This window comes from Pelophylax lessonae, assembly GCF_965119305.1.
Source record: "Pelophylax lessonae genome assembly, chromosome: 1".
Taxonomy (NCBI): Eukaryota; Metazoa; Chordata; class Amphibia; order Anura; family Ranidae; genus Pelophylax; species Pelophylax lessonae.
The window spans coordinates 600,802,317-600,822,984 of record NC_138768.1 but is presented as its reverse complement, the minus strand read 5'-3'; the positions used below and the strand labels follow the sequence as shown (position 1 = coordinate 600,822,984).

The following is a 20,668-nucleotide window of genomic DNA, read 5'->3' as shown; positions in this document are numbered from 1 at the left end:
GCAGGTATGACATGTTTTTTATTTTAATTAAAAAAAATAACTTACCTGATGCTCTGCTCCTGCAGGCTCTTCTGCTCTGATAAACCAGTCCCCACAGCCTCTTTTCCCCTATGCTCTGGCAGTTTAAGGTATTCTGATGTCCTCAAGGGTCCATCGTCCTACACTGGACATGAGGATGCCGAGAGACAGCCCATTGCTGGAGCATGGGGGAGCGATGTCTACCAGGGGAGCAGAGGATCAGGTGAGCAAAGGGCTTTTACGGTCCCCTAGACCTAAGCAGTTAACCCTTGCAGTGTGGGTGCAGACTTTGTTCTTGAATTCCTGTAGATTTAGGGAAAATTCAGTTGCATAGCTCAACCTTTGAAGTGGTTGCAACATAGAGGAAATAATAGAATTTACTGTATCATGTTTACAGTGTATCAGAAAAGATAGGTGCTTTTCTTGAACGTCTGTGTATATTTTTTTTACTTTTTGTATGCAAGACTATCCAGCTATAGACTGCAGTTTTCTCCAAGACAATTGTACCAGAACAGTTTTTTTTTTTATATTATTGGTTCATGCTCTTTTATTGCAAAACAACCTTCCTGCGCTCAAGTGAAAAAATTGATGGGGGGGGGGGGGGGGGTGGGGAAGAGAAAGAGGAATACTTTCAACGGGCTTAGATGGGTATGACTACTGGTCTTGCTGCCCCCTCAGGACCAAAGGTAACCAAAAACAACAAAAAGGGCGCACGGACCTAGTGCATTACCACTAAAAATGTTTATTAAAATAGTAAAAGATAAGCATTATACTCACAAAGCAGATGTGAATATCGCATATAACATATTCAGCATAGGGTCTCCAAGGTAGCTAGGGTACTACTCGATGCTGGATGGCATGCTGTGTACCACATGGAAACTGCTGTGGCTAGGCTGACGCATTTCCCCCTTCCTCAGAGTTGAAGAATGCTGCTGAACCAGGTTCAGCAGCATTCTTCGGCTCTGAGGAAGGGGATTCGCCCTCGAAACGCATCAGCATAGCCACAGCGGTTTTCATGCGCTACACAGCATGCCATCCAGCATCGCGTAGTACCCTGGCTACCTTGGAGACTCTATGTTGAATATGTTGTTATATGCAATATTCACATCCGATTTGTAAGTATAATGCTTATCTTTTACTATTTTAATAAACATTTTTAGTGATAATGCACTAGGTTGGTGTGCCTCTTTCTTTTGTTGTTTTCATGCTCTTTTATTCACAGATCTAACAGCTTTCACTATGGGGCATACCTATAACCTAGAAGGGAAATAAGTGCTGGTTTGGCTGTTAGGAGTCTTTCAGATGTCTTTTTATTTTTAGCCTGCTCTGTAGAAATGCCAACCAGGATTCTGGTTGCAATGGACAACACAGATGCTTTTCTTGATTGGCCCTTTTTAAGGTAGAACTAAAGCAAAAGTTTTTTTTTTTTTCTTTTTGGACAAGGTAAAGGCGGGTTATAACTTGTGTAATTTCTTTTTGCCATCTTATTGCATTTTTCCCTTCCTATCCCAAAAACAAAACCGAAATCCCTCCAAAGTTAGTCCATCCCTAGTTGTCACCAGGGCCACCAGAACTAGTGTTCTCAGTTAGTGTTTTTATATTTTCTTCGTGTTATCCAGACTTTCTGAATGCCCCTTTTTCTCAGACTGTGCATTTTGCAATTCCAAGCACTGTTCTAAGCACTAATCAGATAAAAAGTCTTTCAGCACAGTCACGGGACCAGGCTGCACCCCTGTCTGCCAACACTACAAGGCCTCATGCACACTGGGCATTAGAAAAATATCAGTAGAAAGCTGTAGAAGGATTTTTTCAGCATTTCTGCAGTAGCATTTTTAAGCTTTTTTTTTTTTTTTTTTTTAGCAAAAGGACGATAGATGCCGAATAGCCGAATTTTTTTTTTTTTTTAGCATTTTTTTAAAGCTTTTATCTGAAGTTAGAGCATTTTTACAGCTGAAAAACTCTACTCAAAACCCACTACTTTTGTTTTTTTTCAAGCCAGAAAAGGCCCCTGCAAGAAAATTGCTCATAACAGCCTATGTGTGCATGGACACATAGGATAACATTGCTGAGGAGTTTATTAGCTGCAGAAGAAAAAACCTCTGAAGCCAAAAACAGCAGCTGTAAAATCATTGTGTGCATGAGGCCTAAATAGTTTAATTTCTTAATAAATTCTTTGAAACGAGATTCATTAGGCTAAGATTATAGGTAAAGTGAATACATTTCCTCTCTTCAACACATTAGCAATTTGGTAAATTATGATTGGTATTTTTTTTAGGAGTTTCTAAAGCTTTTTCAGGGGTGAGAGTTTTTTGCAAGATTACATTTTTGGAAAGAACTGATTTGCATCATGAATAATCATCTAAAATGTTGTGTTCTTCCAGGTATCCATTTATCAGATGAACCAGGGGACCTATGTGTTTACTCTAATTAGTACCTACCCAGCTCTTTTTGTATGGTTGGATGTTGGAAACATAGCCGGAAGGTTCAGCGATAATGGTTTTCTTCTAATCGAGTGCAAGACTGTCATTTACTTTTTTGCCCAAGAAGCAACTACGGTTACTGAACTGGAGAAGACCTTACACATAAATACTCTTAGAGATATATACTGATATTGAGCTGGATACAGGGCAAAGCGGGAGTAAAAACCTTTTCTTTTAATAAAACAGTTCATTTACTGAAAAATTCTAAAATGTCGTCATTACTTAATATTTGGGCTATTCCTTTTTACGTTTCTATCAGTGGACAGAGTATTGTATATTTCAATTGTAACTGGAAAGCATGATTGAATGTTTCTCTTACAGACTTTTTAAAAATCACATCCTCAATAAAAGAACAACACAAAGCCTTACAGTTTTGGGTATAAAAAATAGCTATGTTGTTGGCATATATTAACCACTGGCAAGACATAAGTTAAAGGGAGCCTGTAATAGCAGAAATTCATTTTCAAGGCCTGGGCACTATAGCTGTCATCCTTGTTCTATTTTCATGAATTGAGTCACTGATCTCAGACTTTAGTGATTGTTGCATTCTCATTGCAGAAGTGTGAACTGCTGTGTGATCTGAAACATTTCAGGACCTGTCTACTCACTATGTACTGAAAGACAGGCTACCAGCCACAAAACCAGCAATGGCAGATTTCATGTCCATCCTCATAGTTGGACCATGATGAAGGAAAGAGCAGCATGACAATTCCAGAATGAGCAATGGCCATTTTCATATGGCCATTCTTGCATGTGAAAACCATGGTGCTTTGGCCTATGAACCTTGGCCTCTTAATAATCTTCCTAAAAAGCTTTAAAAATGAAAATTCCTGCATGTTATCTCTTTTCAAGTTGCTTCAACGTAAATAGAGCTGACATCTAGAGAGTTGGTATAAACTCAACACAGAACTGGAAACCAATAATCAGCCCAACAAAGGGGTTAACATTCGTATGAACACAGGGTATCGTATGAGTTTGGCTTTTGAGTCTAAGTATGTCTGCATACCAAGTGTGCCTCTAGTTTTACCACCAATGTTGAGTATAATAAAAAAAAGAGAAAAAAATGTCTGCAAATAAAAAAAAAAAAAAAAAAAAAAAGGTAATGCAGCAAATACAAAGAGAGAAAAAGGAAAGAGGGAAAGGAGAAGAAAAAGGAGGGGGAAAGACCATAAAGGCCGTGCCTATAACACTGAAAAATAATTTTAAGAGAAGCTCTTAACCAGACCATCAAAATTGGAGCAAGCACAAGGTTAGTCTGTGGAAGGAAAGTAATCCAGCCAGGGTTGCCATATCAATAGAAATTTGTCATGCTTATCTTCTAGGATAGCAGTTCATTTTTCATTAACAAATCTACCCTGGATTCTGGATTTTACATCCTCAAGATTAAGAGATGGAGCCCTTTAACGCATGAGCAATGGTTTGCTTAGTAGCTATAAAAATATGAGTAATGTGAATGCTGCTCAGCTAGGGGATATATTTTATTGGTCTATGGAGAAGGGCTTCCCATGGGCCCTTACGGATATTAGTGGTACCTAGTTATTTATTGTATAGATGCAGCTTTTGTTAAATGGATGATGCCAAGCACAAAAAATGGCTGAATAGAATGAAACCATACATGTGCTTTAGTAACAGTTGTGCTAACTGCCAACATAAAGAGTTGAATAAACCAAGTGTGCAGTGATGGCTAAGCTTATTATCTCTGCTGAATTTATAGCAAGCATGTTTTTTAATGATTTTTGAGGTTTTGTGACTTAAAAGAGAAGAATGGTTTTAGTTTTTTTTTTTTGAGAATTATACTTCCATAGGTGGATGCAACATCGGTCCCCTGGCACTTCTGCACTGAGAACTGAGCAATCCAACACTGCCGATCGCTCGGTTCTGACAGCTCCACGAGCAGAGAGCTGCTGCCTATCAGTCAGCAGCTCTCTGCTCTGCCCCCTCCCCGCTCATTGGAGCGATAAGCTGTGGAGGGGTGGGGAGCGGCCATCTCAGGCTCTCAGCGGTTCACTAAGAGGATGAGCCAGGTGTCAGTCCAGTGGTGCCTGGACTGACTTTTGTGATGTCAGCAGAAAGCGGACTTCAGCCTGCTCTCTGCTGTTACGGGTCATAAGAGTGCAGAACGAACTGCACTCTTGTGATCCATAGGGGATGTACAGCCAAACGAGCTTTGGCTGTACATCTCCTTTATCAGTCACAAAGCTGGTCACATGCTTTCTAAAGTGTGATTTACATTATCTGTACAGTTTTCTGTTATTTCTTGTAACAGCTACAATGCCTAATTTTTAGGTGAGCAAGTTAACCTGAAGCAAGTCATATTGTTAGGATTTTCACAGCGAAACAAGATTAACTAGTAATGCAGATTTTAGTGCAGAACCAAACTTAGCCATAATTGCCATTTTGCAGTTGCTCAAATTAAAAAAAAAAAAAAAAAAAAATTCTAAAAAAAAAATCAGTGATCTGTCAGCGTTTTATTATAAATGACCACCTCCAAAGATTCAAAGAGAAAGGTATAACCGCTTCCATACAGAGCAGTTAGACCCCCTTCCTGCCCAGACCAATTTTCAGCTTTCAGCACTCTCACACTTTGAATGACAATTGCTCAGTCATGCTACACTGTAACCAAACAAAATTTTTATCATTTTTTTCACACAAATAGAGCTTTCTTTTGGTGGTATTTGATCACAACTGGGGGTTTTTTTTTCCGTGATATAAGCAAAAAAAGAGCAAAAATTTTGCAAAAAAAACACTTTTTTTTAGTTTCTATTATAAAATTTTGCAAAAAATTAATTTTTCTTTATACATTTGGGCCAAAATTTATACTGCTACATATCTCTGGTAAAATTAACCCAAATTAGTGTATATTATTTAGTCTGTGTGAAAGTTATTGAGTCTAGAAGCTATGGTACCAATTACTGAAAATTGATCACACCAGATGTACTGATGGCCTATCTCCTTTCTTGAGGCCCTGAAATGTCAGGACAGTACAAATACCCCCCAAATGACCCTTTTTTGTAAAGTAGACAGTCCAAGGTATTTAGTAAGAGGCATGGTGAGTTTTTTGAAGTTATAATTTTTTCCCACAATTCTTGGGAAAATGAAGAAAACATTTTTTTTTCTTTTTTTTTCCCAAAACGTTGTCAATTTATAAGCTATTTCTAACACATAGCATGTACACAGCAAAAATGACACCCCAAAATTCATTCTGCTACTCCTTCTGAGTATGGTGATACCACATGTGTGAGACTTTTACACAGCCTGGCCACAAAAAGAGACTCCACGTCCAAGTAGCACCATAAGGCGTTTTAGGAGCATAAATACACATAAAACTTTCTTACTACCTATCACACTTTTCAAGGCCCTAGAGCACCAATACAATGGAAAAGTCCACAAAATGACCCCATTTTGGAAAGCAAACACTCCAACGTATATTCTATGAGGCATTATGGGTCCTTTGAACATGTCATTTTTTTCCACAAGTTTTTGGAAAATGTGGGAAAAAAATAAAACCTTTTTTTTTTACACAAAGTTGTAAATTTATAGAATATTCCTAACACATAGCATGTACATAGCAAAAATGACACCCCAAAATACATTCTGCCACTCCTCCTGAGTATGGCAATACCACATGTGTGAGACTTTTTCACAGCCTAGCCATATAGAGGGGCCTAAACATCCAAGGAGCATCATCATGCATCCTAGCCACTTGCCTAGGCCTATTTTTGACATTTGGTGTTTACAAGCTAAAATCAGTTGTTTTTGCTAGAAAACTACTTAGAACCCCAAAACATTATATATTTTTTTTTAGCAGAGACCCTAGAGAATAAAATGGAGATTATTGCAATATTTTTTATCACACCGTATTTGCGCAGCGGTCTTCCAAACGCAATTTTTTGGGAAAAAAATCACTTTTTTTAATTAAAAAATAAGAAAACAGTAAAGTTAGCCCAATTGTTTTCCATAATGTGAAAGATAATGTTACGCCGAGTAAATAGATACCCAACATGTCATGCTTCAAAATTGCGCACGCTCACAGAATGGTGACAAACTTTGGTACTTAAAAATCCCCATAGGCGACATTTTAAAAATTTCTACAGGTTGCTATCTTAGAGTTACAGAGGAGGTCTAGGGCTCAAATTATTGCTCTTGCTCTAACGATCGCGACGATACCTCACATGTGTAGTTTGAACACTGTTTACATATGTGGGCGGGGTTTCCGTATGCGTTCGCTTCTGCGCGCGAGCTCGCAGGGACAGGGCGCTTTAATTTTTTTTTTTTACTATTTATTTTATTTATTATTTTTTATTTTTACACTGTTTTTTTTAAAAAAAAAAATTTGATCATTTTTATTTCTATTACAAGAAATGTAAACATTACTTGTAATAAAAAAAGGCACGACAGGACCTCTTTTTTGTGAGATCTGGGGTCAAAAAGTCCTCAGATCTCACAAGTACACTAAAAGATAGAAAAAATAAAAAAAAAAAATTAAAAAAAAATTAAATAAAATGAAAAAAAAAAAGGGACCTTTAAACTGGTTGCTAGGCAATGACGTTTGCCGTAGCTCCGGTCCTCCAAGACCATAGAGTCAAGTGAGGGCAAGCTTGCCCTCACTCGACATCCTGTCTGTGAGGATCTGGGACCGGATTGTCTTCCCCGCTGCCGGCGGGTCCGGTAAACGGGGTAAAGGACCAGAATGCAGCGGGAGGGGGGGGGCACCTCTTCCGCCACCCCGGAAGGGTGATCCCGCGGCGAATCCGCCGCTGGGACCACCCTTATCGGAAAGCCAACCGTCCACCGTTTAAAAAAATACCAGGGTTATGGCAGCTATCTGCTGCCATAACACCGGTATTTAGGTTTAAACGGACGACGTATATAAACCTTTTTGGACTTGGACATGGTGGCTGTATGAAGGGTGACAGGTACTCGGGTACTTTGCTGGGCAGGTGACAGGTACTCTGGTACTGATGAGCAAGTGGCAGGTACTCGAGTACTCCGATAGGCAGGTGACAGGTACTCGGGTACTCTTATGGGCAGGTGACAGGCAGGTGATAAGTACTGATGAGTAGTACTGATACTGATAGGTGATACTGATACTGTACTGATGATGGGTACGGATGATCAGTACTGATACTAATAGGTGATAGGTACTGATGGGTACTGATGAGTAGTGATGGGTAATGATGAGCAGGTGGCAAGTACTCGGGTACTTCAGGTGTCAGGTACTCTGATGAGCAGGTGGAAGGTACTCGGGTACTCTGTTGGGTAGGTGACAGGTACTTGGGTACTCTGATGGGTAGGTGACAGGTACTCGGGTACTCCGATGACGGGTACTCAAAGTACCAGAGTACCTGTCGTCAGAGTACCCGAGTACCTGTCATCAGAGTACCCGAGTACCCGTCATCAGAGTATCCGAGTACCCATCATCAGAGTACCCGAGTACCCGTCATCAGAGTATCTGAGTACCCGTCATCAGAGTACCCGAGTACCTGTCATCAGAGTACCCGAGTACCTGTCATCAGAGTACCCGAGTACCTGTCATCAGAGTACCCGAGTACCCGTCATCAGAGTACCCGAGTACCCGTCATCAGAGTACCCGAGTACCTGTCATCAGAGTACCCGAGTACCTGTCATCAGAGTACCCGAGTACCTGTCAGAGTACCCGAGTACCCGTCATCAGAGTACCCGAGTACCCGTCATCAGAGTACCCGAGTACCTGTCACCAGACCATCAGAGTACCTGTCGTCAGAGTACCCGAGTACCTGTCATCAGAGTACCTGATGGGCTGGTGACAGGTACTCGGGTACTTTGATGGGCTAGTGACAGGTGCTCTTTATTGGGGGGGGGGGGGCAATCAGTGTGTTTGGGGTGCACTGTACTTGGTAACTAGCTGTTACCACAATCTCCTCCTCACACAGGATCAGTGTGTGAGGAGGAGAACACGGTGACAGCTAGTTACCGTGTTCTCTGTTGACATTTGTGACCGGCTGTGATTGGACACAGCCGGTCACGTGGTAAAGAGCCAATTTAATTGGCTCTTTACCTAGATCGGGGATCGACTCTGTCCGAGGGACGAGCCTCGTCCCCGATCGCCGCGCTGCGCGCCCCCGGGGGCGCGCATTAAGGAAGGAACGAGCGGCTCGCGCTGGAGCCGCTCATGTGATCGGCTGTGATTGACACAGCCGATCACGTGGTAAACAGCCAATTTCATTGGCTGTTTACCTTGATCGGGGTTGGGCTCAGTCCGAGGGACGAGCCTCACCCCCGATCGCCGCGCTGTGCGCTCCCGGGGGCGCGCAGTAGCGGGGAGATCCGGGCGCCGTCATATGACGTCGGCCCGGATCGAGAAAGGATTTGTGCCGACGTCATTTGACATGACGCGGTACGGAAGGGGTTAAAGAGAAGTGCAGGTTAAACAAAAACAAACAAACAAATATTTATACTCGCCGGGATGGCTGCAGCATAGATCCGACAGCTGATCACTCATTTCCCGAGTCCATTGTGAGCTTACCACTTCAGTGTTCACAGGAGTGCTGGGTTTTGGAGGGGGTGGGAACAGCTGCCTCAGTCTCTCAGCAGTGTGCTGAGAGGCTGAGCCAGCTGCCAGCCAGGCATCAGGGCGGATCCCGACATTGTCGGGATCTCTGCAGAGCTTGGACCTGCTCTGTGACATCAGCTGACCAGCGGGCTTTAGCCTGATGTCAGCTGAATCTGGGCCACAGGAGCTCAGAACTAAGGCACTCCTGTGACTCACAGGGGGAAGATGGCCAAAAAAGCTTTGGCAATGCTTCTTTAAGGGTCAAAAATCCATCTAATAATATTTGTGCCTGAACACTCCAGTAAGAAGCCAGAATATATTTGAGGTCTTTTTAGGGTCTAATACAGGGATCCTCAAACTACGGCCCTCCAGCTGTTGCGGAACTACACATCCCATGAGGTATTGTAAAACCCTGACATTGACACACATGACTAGGCATGATGGGAACTGTAGTTCCTGAACAACTGGAGGGCCATAGTTTGAAGACCCCTGGTCTAATACAACTGGGTTCTAGTAGGAAAGAACATTGATAACGCAAGAGCTATAAACGGTCTACCCTATAATAAGCATAATAGGACTTAATCTTTGCCTTAAGCCTATTAATGTTTTAAGTTGTAAATATAAAGCATGCAATCTTCAATAATAAGAAAAGAACATGTTAAAATATATGGGCAGCCAGTTTTTGCCTTTATATTTTTTTATTACAAAAGGCACAATAAAAAAGACATTAATTAAAATATATAATATTTATATTGTATTAAAATAAGACATGATTACTAGACATGACATTTAACCCACAGCAATATGTAAATATATTTAAAGTTCAATATCTTCTACTCACAAGTGTAAAAAATAGTATGCAGAAAAGTCTGTATATTTTAACTTGCACATTATGTGCAACACCCAGTAAGATTCAACAAATCTCCAATTAAGCGACCTAGAAAATCAATTGGCCTATTAAATTAGTAAGTGCAAGGAGGATGTCTGTGTGAGACACCAATATCTTTGGTTGCGGTTTCTACACTGTTTACCAAGGTGGGGAAAAGATGCAGAGTCATTACAGTGTTAGCAGACCTTCCCGCCTGCAGCTTATAGTTTGGAGTGCATATACATTCATAAGTGCTTTTGTTGCTTAGATAAGTTAAAAAGGAGTCAGACAGTATGAGTCCCCATAGCAGTGGTGCAGTATGGGCTAGTTCAGCACCCGTGTCATGATGCTGATATAACACATTTTAGTCCTTACATTTCATTCACACCAGCCTTTTCTCACTGTTGCTGGCATTTTGTGTGTAACATTGACATTCCTTGTGAGACCAGTGTTTTACCACACTATAAATATGCCTAAGAGTATAGTCTTTTCTGTGTAAGCATCAGTTGTTGCAAATAAGTTCAGAAAGAGGGGCCAAGAGTTCATTCTCCGCTTTCTGCAGTTCACAATATGAAAGGCTCAGCTTTTTGAAGGATGTCTCTACTCCGCTGTCACACATACTGTCATTATACTGTTGCGTGTACTCATCAGCTGGTCCTCTATGATGATCTATGCAAACAAGAATATTGTAAGGTTTAATTATAGTACTGTACATCTTTTCTTCTATAGGCTAAGGTCGTTAAAATGATTATCAGTACAAGTTTTATCATATCTATTCAGCCATCATATACATTCGAAAAACAGATTTGATATTAGCCAGAACCATTACAGACAGGAAGTAGATCATACCATAGTGAGGGTATAGGGGTGTAAAGGATGGACATGTAAACACATGCACATAGCCTGTTGGAGGTGTAATTCAGAACACCTATCATCCCTCCCTAACTCCCCTGCATATTGACACCTACATTAGGAAACGGTCAGGTAGACCCTTCTCCCCTATCTCTGCCTCCTGCAGTTTGTTTACCCCACAGAAAGTCCTGGCTTTGAGTGCCAGGCAGTCAGTGTCAGTTTGGTCTCCTCTAGCATTAACTGAAAAGCAACTCTGGCATGGTTCAGTTAGTTCTTAATAGTGGTGCTATTACTGCACAAAGTTCAAAAATCATTCTCTCCAATTAATAGAAAACGAAACTGGAGGTAATTAGGACCAAGAGTAACTTGGCATACAGAGATGGGCAGAATGGAGCAGGTGCCATATTAGCTACCCCTCCCTTCCTTATGGCTAGTACACACGATCCAAAAGTCGCACGACAGATCGTCCATTTTTCTTTGCATGTTAGTCGCTTATCGAAAATGAAGAGTTTTCTAAAGTTAAGAAAATTCCTGTACGACAGAATAAAAAAATCGGAAGTGATATAATGTGTTGTAATGCATCTGTACTGTATTTTCAAATGACAACTGTACTGATTAAACGAAAATAGTAAGATCTGGTATCGTATGAGAAAAATGTTCATGCTTGTCTGATCGGATGAATTGTTGTGATCGGCTCTCGAAAGCTGTGTACGAATGATCAGACTATCGTACGAACGATTTGAAAGCTGTATTTTTCGTACGATTTTCAGATTGTGTGTACGGGTCATTACCTGTCAATGGTTGTTGACAGGTTGTTTACAGACCACAGCCTTCCAGCCACCAGTAACACCGACAGTTGGCAGGGCTTAATGGGGAAGCTGAGATACTAGATTTTTATATCAGGTCCACTCTCTTCTTGTGATTGACAGCAGGCAGATTCTATAGCCAGTAACAGACTGTCTATTAGCTATGGATACACCTACTGTTTGCTGTCAAGCACAAGGGGAGTGGACCTGATGGGGGACTAGTGTATCTGAATCTCCATCCAAGTCTACCCACCCAGCTTCAAAAGTCCTCAGCTGCTGCGTGTTGCTTTGTCCAAGTAGACAGTCTGGCCTCATTGAACCTGCACAAAGGGTGCTTGCTCCAAATTCATGTACCTGTTGGAATCGGTCGCCCACACTGATATTTGTCATGTGGAGGCATGACACAATTTAAAAGTGTCAGACACTATTTATAAATTCTCCTGTATGCCCCTAATTAATGCTGTATCAGATTCTTCCAGCTAAAGCTGCTATAAAATGTATCATTTTGTATGTTCATACTCCAGAGTAACTGCTTAATCTGCTTTTCAGTTCACGTGTCAGGTAACAGCCTTACTTCTCAGGCGAATAAATACTGCAGCTTAAAACTGCATACTGTATGTTATTGTGCTTATAAAATCAATCTGAATGCTCATCTCAATGCTGCAGTGCTACATTAAGGCACAATTAAACCCTCCGTTTAAATCGCCCAAATATATTCAAGGTGCATCAAAGCAAAATGTGATTAATTTCTTGCAGTTTCTTCTTTCTAAAGCAACCACTGCCTGAGTAGAAAAGCCTGTCCCCGCACAGCTGAAGAGGGGGGACTCTTGCTGTCTGTGGGGATGAAGTGGATTCAGAGTTCTGGCATTCCCAACTGCTCTGTGTGAGTGCATGCACTGCTGTTTACAACAAAAAGCAGCTGACCACATGTGCTCTAAAGCACAGTACACATGATCAGAATATTGTACAAAAAATACCGCTTTTTGAAGCGATGGTACGATAATCTGATCGTTCGTACACAGTTTTAATCAGAAATATTCCAAAGGGACAAACATAAAAATTTTTTTCATACGATCTTAGATTGTACAATTTTTGTTTTAATTCAGTTTTCATCCAAAAATACAATACAAATACATTATATCACTTCTCAATTTTTATTTTGTCGAATGAGAATTTTCATAATTTAGTAACCTATTCATTTTCGATATGGAGACTAGCATGCAAAAAAAAAAACGAATGACCATTCGTCTGATAATCTCATTGTGTGTACTAGGCTTAACACGATCTAGTGTGTGGAGAAGGTAGTGACAGGTCTAGGCAGCATGGTGACAAGTGTGAGGATGTACAGATGTCTCGGCGCTTATTTTTTACAAGGATAAAAACTAAGCTAACTTAGATAAGCTAAACTAAGGAAACAATGCAAAATAAGTGTGATTTTTTATTTTTATAGTATAAAAAAAGGTAAAGCTCAAAGTGGTTTGCATTTTACTTTAGAACAGCTTTATTACTCAATGAATAATATGTTAACATAACATTCAGATACGTTAAAGTCATTAATGAAGACCTAAATAAGCATGATGGTAACATTAGTTTTGTTTCTTTTTGTAAAAGGTCTGTGATTGGTACAATTCCAAAAGACATTGCATTTGCTTACGTGAGCATTTGACACTTAAAGAAATGCAAATATTTGCACCAAGAGACTTGGTTTTATAAAAGCTCTTTTTCACTATAACCACCACAAACACATGCTCCCTAACCAATTGAGTGTACAGTGAGGGAAAAAAGTATTTGATCCTCTGCTGATTTTGTACGTTTGCCCACTGACAAAGAAATGATCAGTCTATAATTTTAATGGTAGGTTTATTTTAACAGTGAGACAGGGCCGGCGTTAGGGGGGGGGCAAACTGGGCAAATGCCCAGGGCCCCAAATGTCCAGGGGCCCCGTGTCACTGTCAGTCAGGGCCGGACCGGGCAGACCGGGCAGTGTCCCGACTCCCGGTGGGCCGCGGCGCTCAGAGTCATCAGATACAGTAAGAAGACGATCCCTCACTGCGGGCGGCCGCCGGCCGGTGTACTTGCCAACTACACCGGCTCCGCGGCCAATTAGCCTTCTGCTCAGGGGGGGTGTGAGTCACACCCCCCTGAGCAGAAGGCTGATTGGCCGCGGAGCCGGTCCGGAAGTCAAGGTGTGTGTGTTCCTTCCCGCGGCCGCCGATGATCACTGAAGCCGCTGCAGATGGGAGCTCCTTCAGCCCGACTTCGGGCTGCTCGCGGGGGGGGCAGCGACGAGAGGGAAGGTAAGAGACTGCCTGCAGAGCAGCCTGTGCAGCCCCGGCCGTGTGTGCTGAATAGGAGGGGGTTGGGGCGGCTCGGCTGCATATAGAGGATTTGATGTTTCCTTATGCCGCTGGATGGATGGATTCTTCTCCTCCCTTCTGCAGGCATTCTGCGGCTGCAGGAGAAATATGGAAATATCAATTTCTCTATATGCAGCTGAGCTGTCCCACCCCCCTCCTATTCAACTTCTTTTACTGCCCCCCAGTGATCTTAGCCACCCCAGTGATCTTAGCCACCCCCCTCCAGTGATCTTAGCCACCCCCTCCAGTGATCTTAGCCACCCCCTCCAGTGATCTTAGCCACCCCCTCCAGTGATCTTAGCCACCCCCCCAGTGATCTTAGCCACCCCCTCCAGTGATCTTAGCCACCCCCTCCAGTGATCTTAGCCACCCCTTCCAGTGATCTTAGCCACCCCCCCAGTGATCTTAGCCACCCCCTCCAGTGATCTTAGCCACCCCCCCAGTGATCTTAGCCACCCCAATGATCTTAGCCCCCCCCCCCCAGTGATCTTAGCCACACCCCCAGTGATCTTAGCCACCCCCTCCAGTGATCTTAGCCACCCCCCCAGTGATCTTAGCCACCCCAATGATCTTAGCCCCCCCCCCCAGTGATCTTAGCCACCCCAGTGATCTTAAACCCCCTGTATTTTTTTACCCCCCCCCCCGCCCTGTGCTCCTTAGCCCCCCCGTGCTCTTCAAGTCCCCACAGTGCTTTTCATCTCCCCCTATGCTCTCTGGCTCCCCCAGTGCTCTCCACCCCCCCCCGTGCTCCCTGGCTCCCCCTAAGTGATTTCCAGTGCTCTCCAGTCCCCCCCCCATGCTCTCCATCCCCCTGGTTTTCCCTGCCCGCCACCCCCCCCCCAGTGCTATCCACACCCTGCACCTTCCAACCCCCCTGCAATGCTTTCCAAACCCCCCCCCCTTAATTCTCTCCAGTTCCCTCCCCCCTTGCCCTTCAGCTCCTCCAGTGCTATCTGCTTTCCCTGTGCTCTCCGGCCCCCCTAGTGTCCTATCTTCTATCATGTCTGCAGTCTCTGACCTTCTCTTGTATCACATCCGCAGTCTCTGGACCATCTCCTGTACTATGTCTGCAGTCTCTGACCATCTCCTGTATCGTGTCTGCAGTCTCTGACCATCTCCTGTATCGTGTCTGCAGTCTCTGACCATCTCTTGTATCATGTCTGCAGTCTCTGACCATCTCTTGTATCATGTCTGCAGTCTCTGACCATCTCTTGTATCATGTCTGCAGTCTCTGACCATCTCCTGTATCGAGTCTGCAGTCTCTGACCATCTCTTGTATCATGTCCTCAGTCTCTGACCATCTCCTGTATCGTGTCTACAGTCTCTGACCATCTCTTGTATCATGTCTGCAGTCTCTGACCATCTCCTGTATCGTGTCTGCAGTCTCTGACCATCTCCTGTATCGTGTCTGCAGTCTCTGACCATCTCTTGTATCATGTCCTCAGTCTCTGACCATCTCCTGTATCGTGTCCTCAGTCTCTGACCATCTCCTGTATCGTGTCCTCAGTCTCTGACCATCTCCTGTATCGTGTCCTCAGTCTCTGACCATCTCCTGTATCATGTCCTCAGTCTCTGACCATCTCTTGTATCACGTCTGCACTCTCTGACCATCTACTGTATCACGTCTGTAGTCTCTGACCATCTCTTCTATCATGTCCTCAGTCTCTGACCATCTCTTGTATCATGTCCTCAGTCTCTGACCATCTCTTGTATCATGTCCTCAGTCTCTGACCATCTCCTGTATCATGTCCTCAGTCTCTGACCATCTCCTGTATCATGTCCTCAGTCTCTGACCATCTCTTGTATCATGTCCTCAGTCTCTGACCATCTCTTGTATCATGTCCTCAGTCTCTGACAATCTACTGTATCATGTCCTCAGTCTCTGACAATCTACTGTATCATGTCCTCAGTCTCTGACCATCTCCTGTATCATGTCTTCAGTCTCTGACCATCTCCTGTATCATGTATTCAGTCTCTGACCATCTCCTGTATCATGTCCTCAGTCTCTGACCATCTACTGTATCATGTCCTCAGTCTCTGATCATCTACTGTATCATGTCCTCAGTCTCTGACCATCTACTGTATCATGTCCTCAGTCTCTGACCATCTCCTGTATCATGCCCTCAGTCTCTGACCATCTCCTGTATCATGTCCTCAGTCTCTGACCATCTCCTGTATCATGTCTTCAGTCTCTGACCATCTCCTGTATCATGTCCTCAGTCTCTGACAATCTACTGTATCATGTCCTCAGTCTCTGACAATCTACTGTATCATGTCCTCAGTCTCTGACCATCTACTGTATCATGTCCTCAGTCTCTGACCATCTACTGTATCATGTCCTCAGTCTCTGACCATCTACTGTATCATGTCCTCAGTCTCTGACCATCTCCTGTATCATGTCCTCAGTCTCTGACCATCTCCTGTATCATGTCCTCAGTCTCTGACCATCTCTTGTATCATGTTTGCAGTCTCTGACCATCTCCTGTACTATGTACAGCGGGAACACTCTGTAGCCACACCGCACAGCACACCCAAGGTAAGTGGAGGACTGGAGAGAGGAGTGACTTCTACTTAGGGATTTATTTTGCAGATAGGCTGGGCTGGCACTGGCAGCAACAATTTTATTTAAAGAAATCAGGATTTCTTCTGCAAATATACTGGCACTGGCAGCAACAATTTAATTCAAATCAGGATTTCTTTTGCAAATAGGCTGGCCTGGCACTGGCAGCCAGGCATAGTACTAGTCTAGTACAATGCCTGCCAGTGCCTTGTCTGATCTGATGATGTCACTGCCAGGCTATTTGCAGAAAAAATCCTTATTTTTCCTCATTTTTTGATCATGTGTCATGATGACATTGGTTTTGGTAATTGTCTGACTCTGATGCCAGCCTATTTGCAGAAGAAATCCTGATTTGAATAAAATATTTGCTGCCAGTGCCAGCCTGCCAGGGGCTGATCTGAGGTGTGAAGGTGCAGAAATTGGGGTGATCTGAGGTGTGAAGGTGCAGGAATTGGGGTGGTCTGAGGTGTGAAGGTGCAGAAATTGGGGTGGCCTGAGGTGTGAAGGTGCAGGAATTGGGGTGATCTGAGGTGTGAAGGTGCAGGAATTGGGGTGATCTGAGGTGTGAAGGTGCAGGAATTGGGGTGACCTGAGGTGTGAAGGTGCAGAAATTGGGGTGGCCTGAGGTGTGAAGGTGCAGGAATTGAGGTGGTCTGAGGTGTGAAGGTGCAGAAATTGGGGTGGTCTGAGGTGTGAAGGTGCAGGAATTGGGGTGATCTGAGGTGTGAAGGTGCAGGAATTGGGGTGGTCTGAGGTGTGAAGGTGCAGAAATTGGGGTGGCCTGAGGTGTGAAGGTGCAGGAATTGGGGTGGTCTGAGGTGTGAAGGTGCAGAAATTGGGGTGGCCTGAGGTGTGAAGGTGCAGGAATTGGGGTGATCTGAGGTGTGAAGGTGCAGGAATTGGGGTGATCTGAGGTGTGAAGGTGCAGAAATTGGGGTGGCCTGAGGTGTGAAGGTGCAGGAATTGGGGTGGTCTGAGGTGTGAAGGTGCAGGAATTGGGGTGGTCTTAGGTGTGAAGGTGCAGAAATTGGGGTGGCCTGAGGTGTGAAGGTGCAGGAATTGGGGTGGTCTGAGGTGTGAAGGTGCAGAAATTGGGGTGGTCTGAGGTGTGAAGGTGCAGGAATTGGGGTGGTCTGAGGTGTGAAGGTGCAGGAATTGGGGGTGATCTGATTTGTGAAGGTGCAGGAATTGGGGTGATCTGAGGTGTGAAGGTGCAGGAATTGGGGTAATCTGAGGTGTGAAGGTGCAGGAATTGGGGGTGATCTGATTTGTGAAGGTGCAGAAATTGGGGTGGTCTGAGGTGTGAAGGTGCAGGAATTGAGGCTGATCTGATTTGTGAAGGTGCAGAAATTGGGGTGGTCTGAGGTGTGAAGGCGCAGGATTTGGGGTGATCTGAGGTGTGAAGGTGCAGGAATTGGGGCTGATCTGAGGTGTGAAGGTGCAGGAATTGGGGTGATCTGAGGTGTGAAGGTGCAGGAATTGGGGTGATCTGATTTGTGAAGGTGCAGAAATTGGGGTGGTCTGAGGTGTGAAGGTGCAGGAATTGGGGTGGTCTGAGGTGTGAAGGTGCAGAAATTGGGGTGGTCTGAGGTGTGAAGGTGCAGGAATTGGGGTGATCTGATTTGTGAAGGTGCAGAAATTGGGGTGGTCTGAGGTGTGAAGGTGCAGGAATTGGGGTGGTCAGAGGTGTGAAGGTGCAGGAATTGGGGTGGTCTGAGGTGTGAAGGTGCAGGAATTGGGGTGGTCAGAGGTGTGAAGGTGCAGGAATTGGGGTGGTCTGAGGTGTGAAGGTGCAGGAATTGGGGTGGTCTGATTTGTGAAGGTGCAGAAATTGGGGTGATCTGAGGAGTGAAGGTGCAGGAATTGGGGTGATCTGAGGTGTGATAGTGCAGGAATTGGGGTGATCTGAGGTGTGAAGGTGCAGGAATTGGGGTGATCTGATTTGTGAAGGTGCAGGAATTGGGGTGATCTGATGTGTGAAGGTGCAAAGCTCACTTGATTTCTTATTTATTCTATTTAATGTTATTTAATTAAAGCATATTTTCATGTAGTTGTATGTTTTATTTGGCTAAATTGATTAAATGCGCCTATATTTTTGGTAGAATATAAAAAAATTTGGGGCCCCACTTTTAGGTTTGCCCAGGGCCACACTTTGTCTAAAACCGGCCCTGCAGTGAGAGACAGAATAACAACTAACATATCCATAAAAACTAATTTTAAAAAAGTTACAAATTGATTTGCATTTTAATGAGTGAAATAAATATTTGATCCCCTATCAATCAGCAAGAATGCTGGCTTTCAGGTGTCTTCTATACAGGTAAGGACCTGAGATTAGAAGCACTGTTTTAAAGGGAATGCTCCTAATCTAAGCTTGTTACCTATATAAGACACCTGTCCACAGACGCAATCAATCAGATTCCAAGCTCTCCACCATGACCAAACCCAAAGGATGTCCGGGACAAGATTGTGGACCTACACAAAACTGGAATGGGCTACTAGACCATCGCCAAGCAGCTTGGTGCGAGGGTGACAACAGTTGGTGCGATTATTCATAAATGGAAGAAACACAAAAATACTGTCAATCTCCCTCTGGCTGGGGCTCTATGCAAGATCTCACCTCGTTGAGTTTCAATGATCATGAGATTGGTTAGGCCTGAGGTGTGAAGGTGCAGGAATTGGGGTGGTCTGAGGTGTGAAGGTGCAGAAATTGGGGTGGTCTGAGGTGTGAAGGTGCAGGAATTGGGGTGGTCTGAGGTGTGAAGGTGCAGGAATTGGGGGTGATCTGATTTGTGAAGGTGCAGGAATTGGGGTGATCTGAGGTGTGAAGGTGCAGGAATTGGGGTAATCTGAGGTGTGAAGGTGCAGGAATTGGGGGTGATCTGATTTGTGAAGGTGCAGAAATTGGGGTGGTCTGAGGTGTGAAGGTGCAGGAATTGAGGCTGATCTGATTTGTGAAGGTGCAGAAATTGGGGTGGTCTGAGGTGTGAAGGCGCAGGATTCGGGGTGATCTGAGGTGTGAAGGTGCAGGAATTGGGGCTGATCTGAGGTGTGAAGGTGCAGGAATTGGGGTGATCTGAGGTGTGAAGGTGCAGGAATTGGGGTAATCTGAGGTGTGAAGGTGCAGGAATTGGGGGTGATCTGATTTGTGAAGGTGCAGAAATTGGGGTGGTCTGAGGTGTGAAGGTGCAGGAATTGAGGCTGATCTGATTTGTGAAGGTGCAGAAATTGGGGTGGTCTGAGGTGTGAAGGCGCAGGATTTGGGGTGATCTGAGGTGTGAAGGTGCAGGAATTGGGGCTGATCTGAGGTGTGAAGGTGCAGGAATTGGGGTGATCTGAGGTGTGAAGGTGCAGGAATTGGGGTGATCTGATTTGTGAAGGTGCAGAAATTGGGGTGGTCTGAGGTGTGAAGGTGCAGGAATTGGGGTGGTCTGAGGTGTGAAGGTGCAGAAATTGGGGTGGTCTGAGGTGTGAAGGTGCAGGAATTGGGGTGATCTGATTTGTGAAGGTGCAGAAATTGGGGTGGTCTGAGGTGTGAAGGTGCAGGAATTGGGGTGGTCAGAGGTGTGAAGGTGCAGGAATTGGGGTGGTCTGAGGTGTGAAGGTGCAGGAATTGGGGTGGTCAGAGGTGTGAAGGTGCAGGAATTGGGGTGGTCTGAGGTGTGAAGGTGCAGGAATTGGGGTGGTCTGATTTGTGAAGGTGCAGAAATTGGGGTGATCTGAGGAGTGAAGGTGCAGGAATTGGGGTGATCTGAGGTGTGATAGTGCAGGAATTGGGGTGATCTGAGGTGTGAAGGTGCAGGAATTGGGGTGATCTGATTTGTGAAGGTGCAGGAATTGGGGTGATCTGATGTGTGAAGGTGCAAAGCTCACTTGATTTCTTATTTATTCTATTTAATGTTATTTAATTAAAGCATATTTTCATGTAGTTGTATGTTTTATTTGGCTAAATTGATTAAATGCGCCTATATTTTTGGTAGAATATAAAAAAATTTGGGGCCCCACTTTTAGGTTTGCCCAGGGCCACACTTTGTCTAAAACCGGCCCTGCAGTGAGAGACAGAATAACAACTAACATATCCATAAAAACTAATTTTAAAAAAGTTACAAATTGATTTGCATTTTAATGAGTGAAATAAATATTTGATCCCCTATCAATCAGCAAGAATGCTGGCTTTCAGGTGTCTTCTATACAGGTA

The 20,668-nt window shown here is 44.0% G+C and overlaps 2 protein-coding genes across 3 annotated transcripts in view; one reads left to right on the top strand and one right to left on the bottom strand.

The window, feature by feature from the left end:
- The window catches only part of MANBA (mannosidase beta), a 75,466-nt gene extending 72,747 nt beyond the window's left edge, over positions 1-2,719 (top strand). Inside the window, exon 17 of the mRNA XM_082269333.1 lies at positions 2,400-2,719. Coding sequence (XP_082125459.1) covers positions 2,400-2,627 — 228 coding nt within the window. The 3' untranslated portion in view covers positions 2,628-2,719. The remainder of the gene's footprint in view (positions 1-2,399) is intronic.
- A 7,034-nt stretch (positions 2,720-9,753) lies between these two features.
- The window catches only part of NFKB1 (nuclear factor kappa B subunit 1), a 206,026-nt gene continuing 195,111 nt past the window's right edge, over positions 9,754-20,668 (bottom strand). For both annotated transcript variants that reach the window (XM_082244169.1, XM_082244170.1), the window contains exon 23: positions 9,754-10,567. In XM_082244169.1, the coding sequence (XP_082100295.1) occupies positions 10,401-10,567 (167 nt within the window). In that variant the 3' untranslated portion in view covers positions 9,754-10,400. The remainder of the gene's footprint in view (positions 10,568-20,668) is intronic.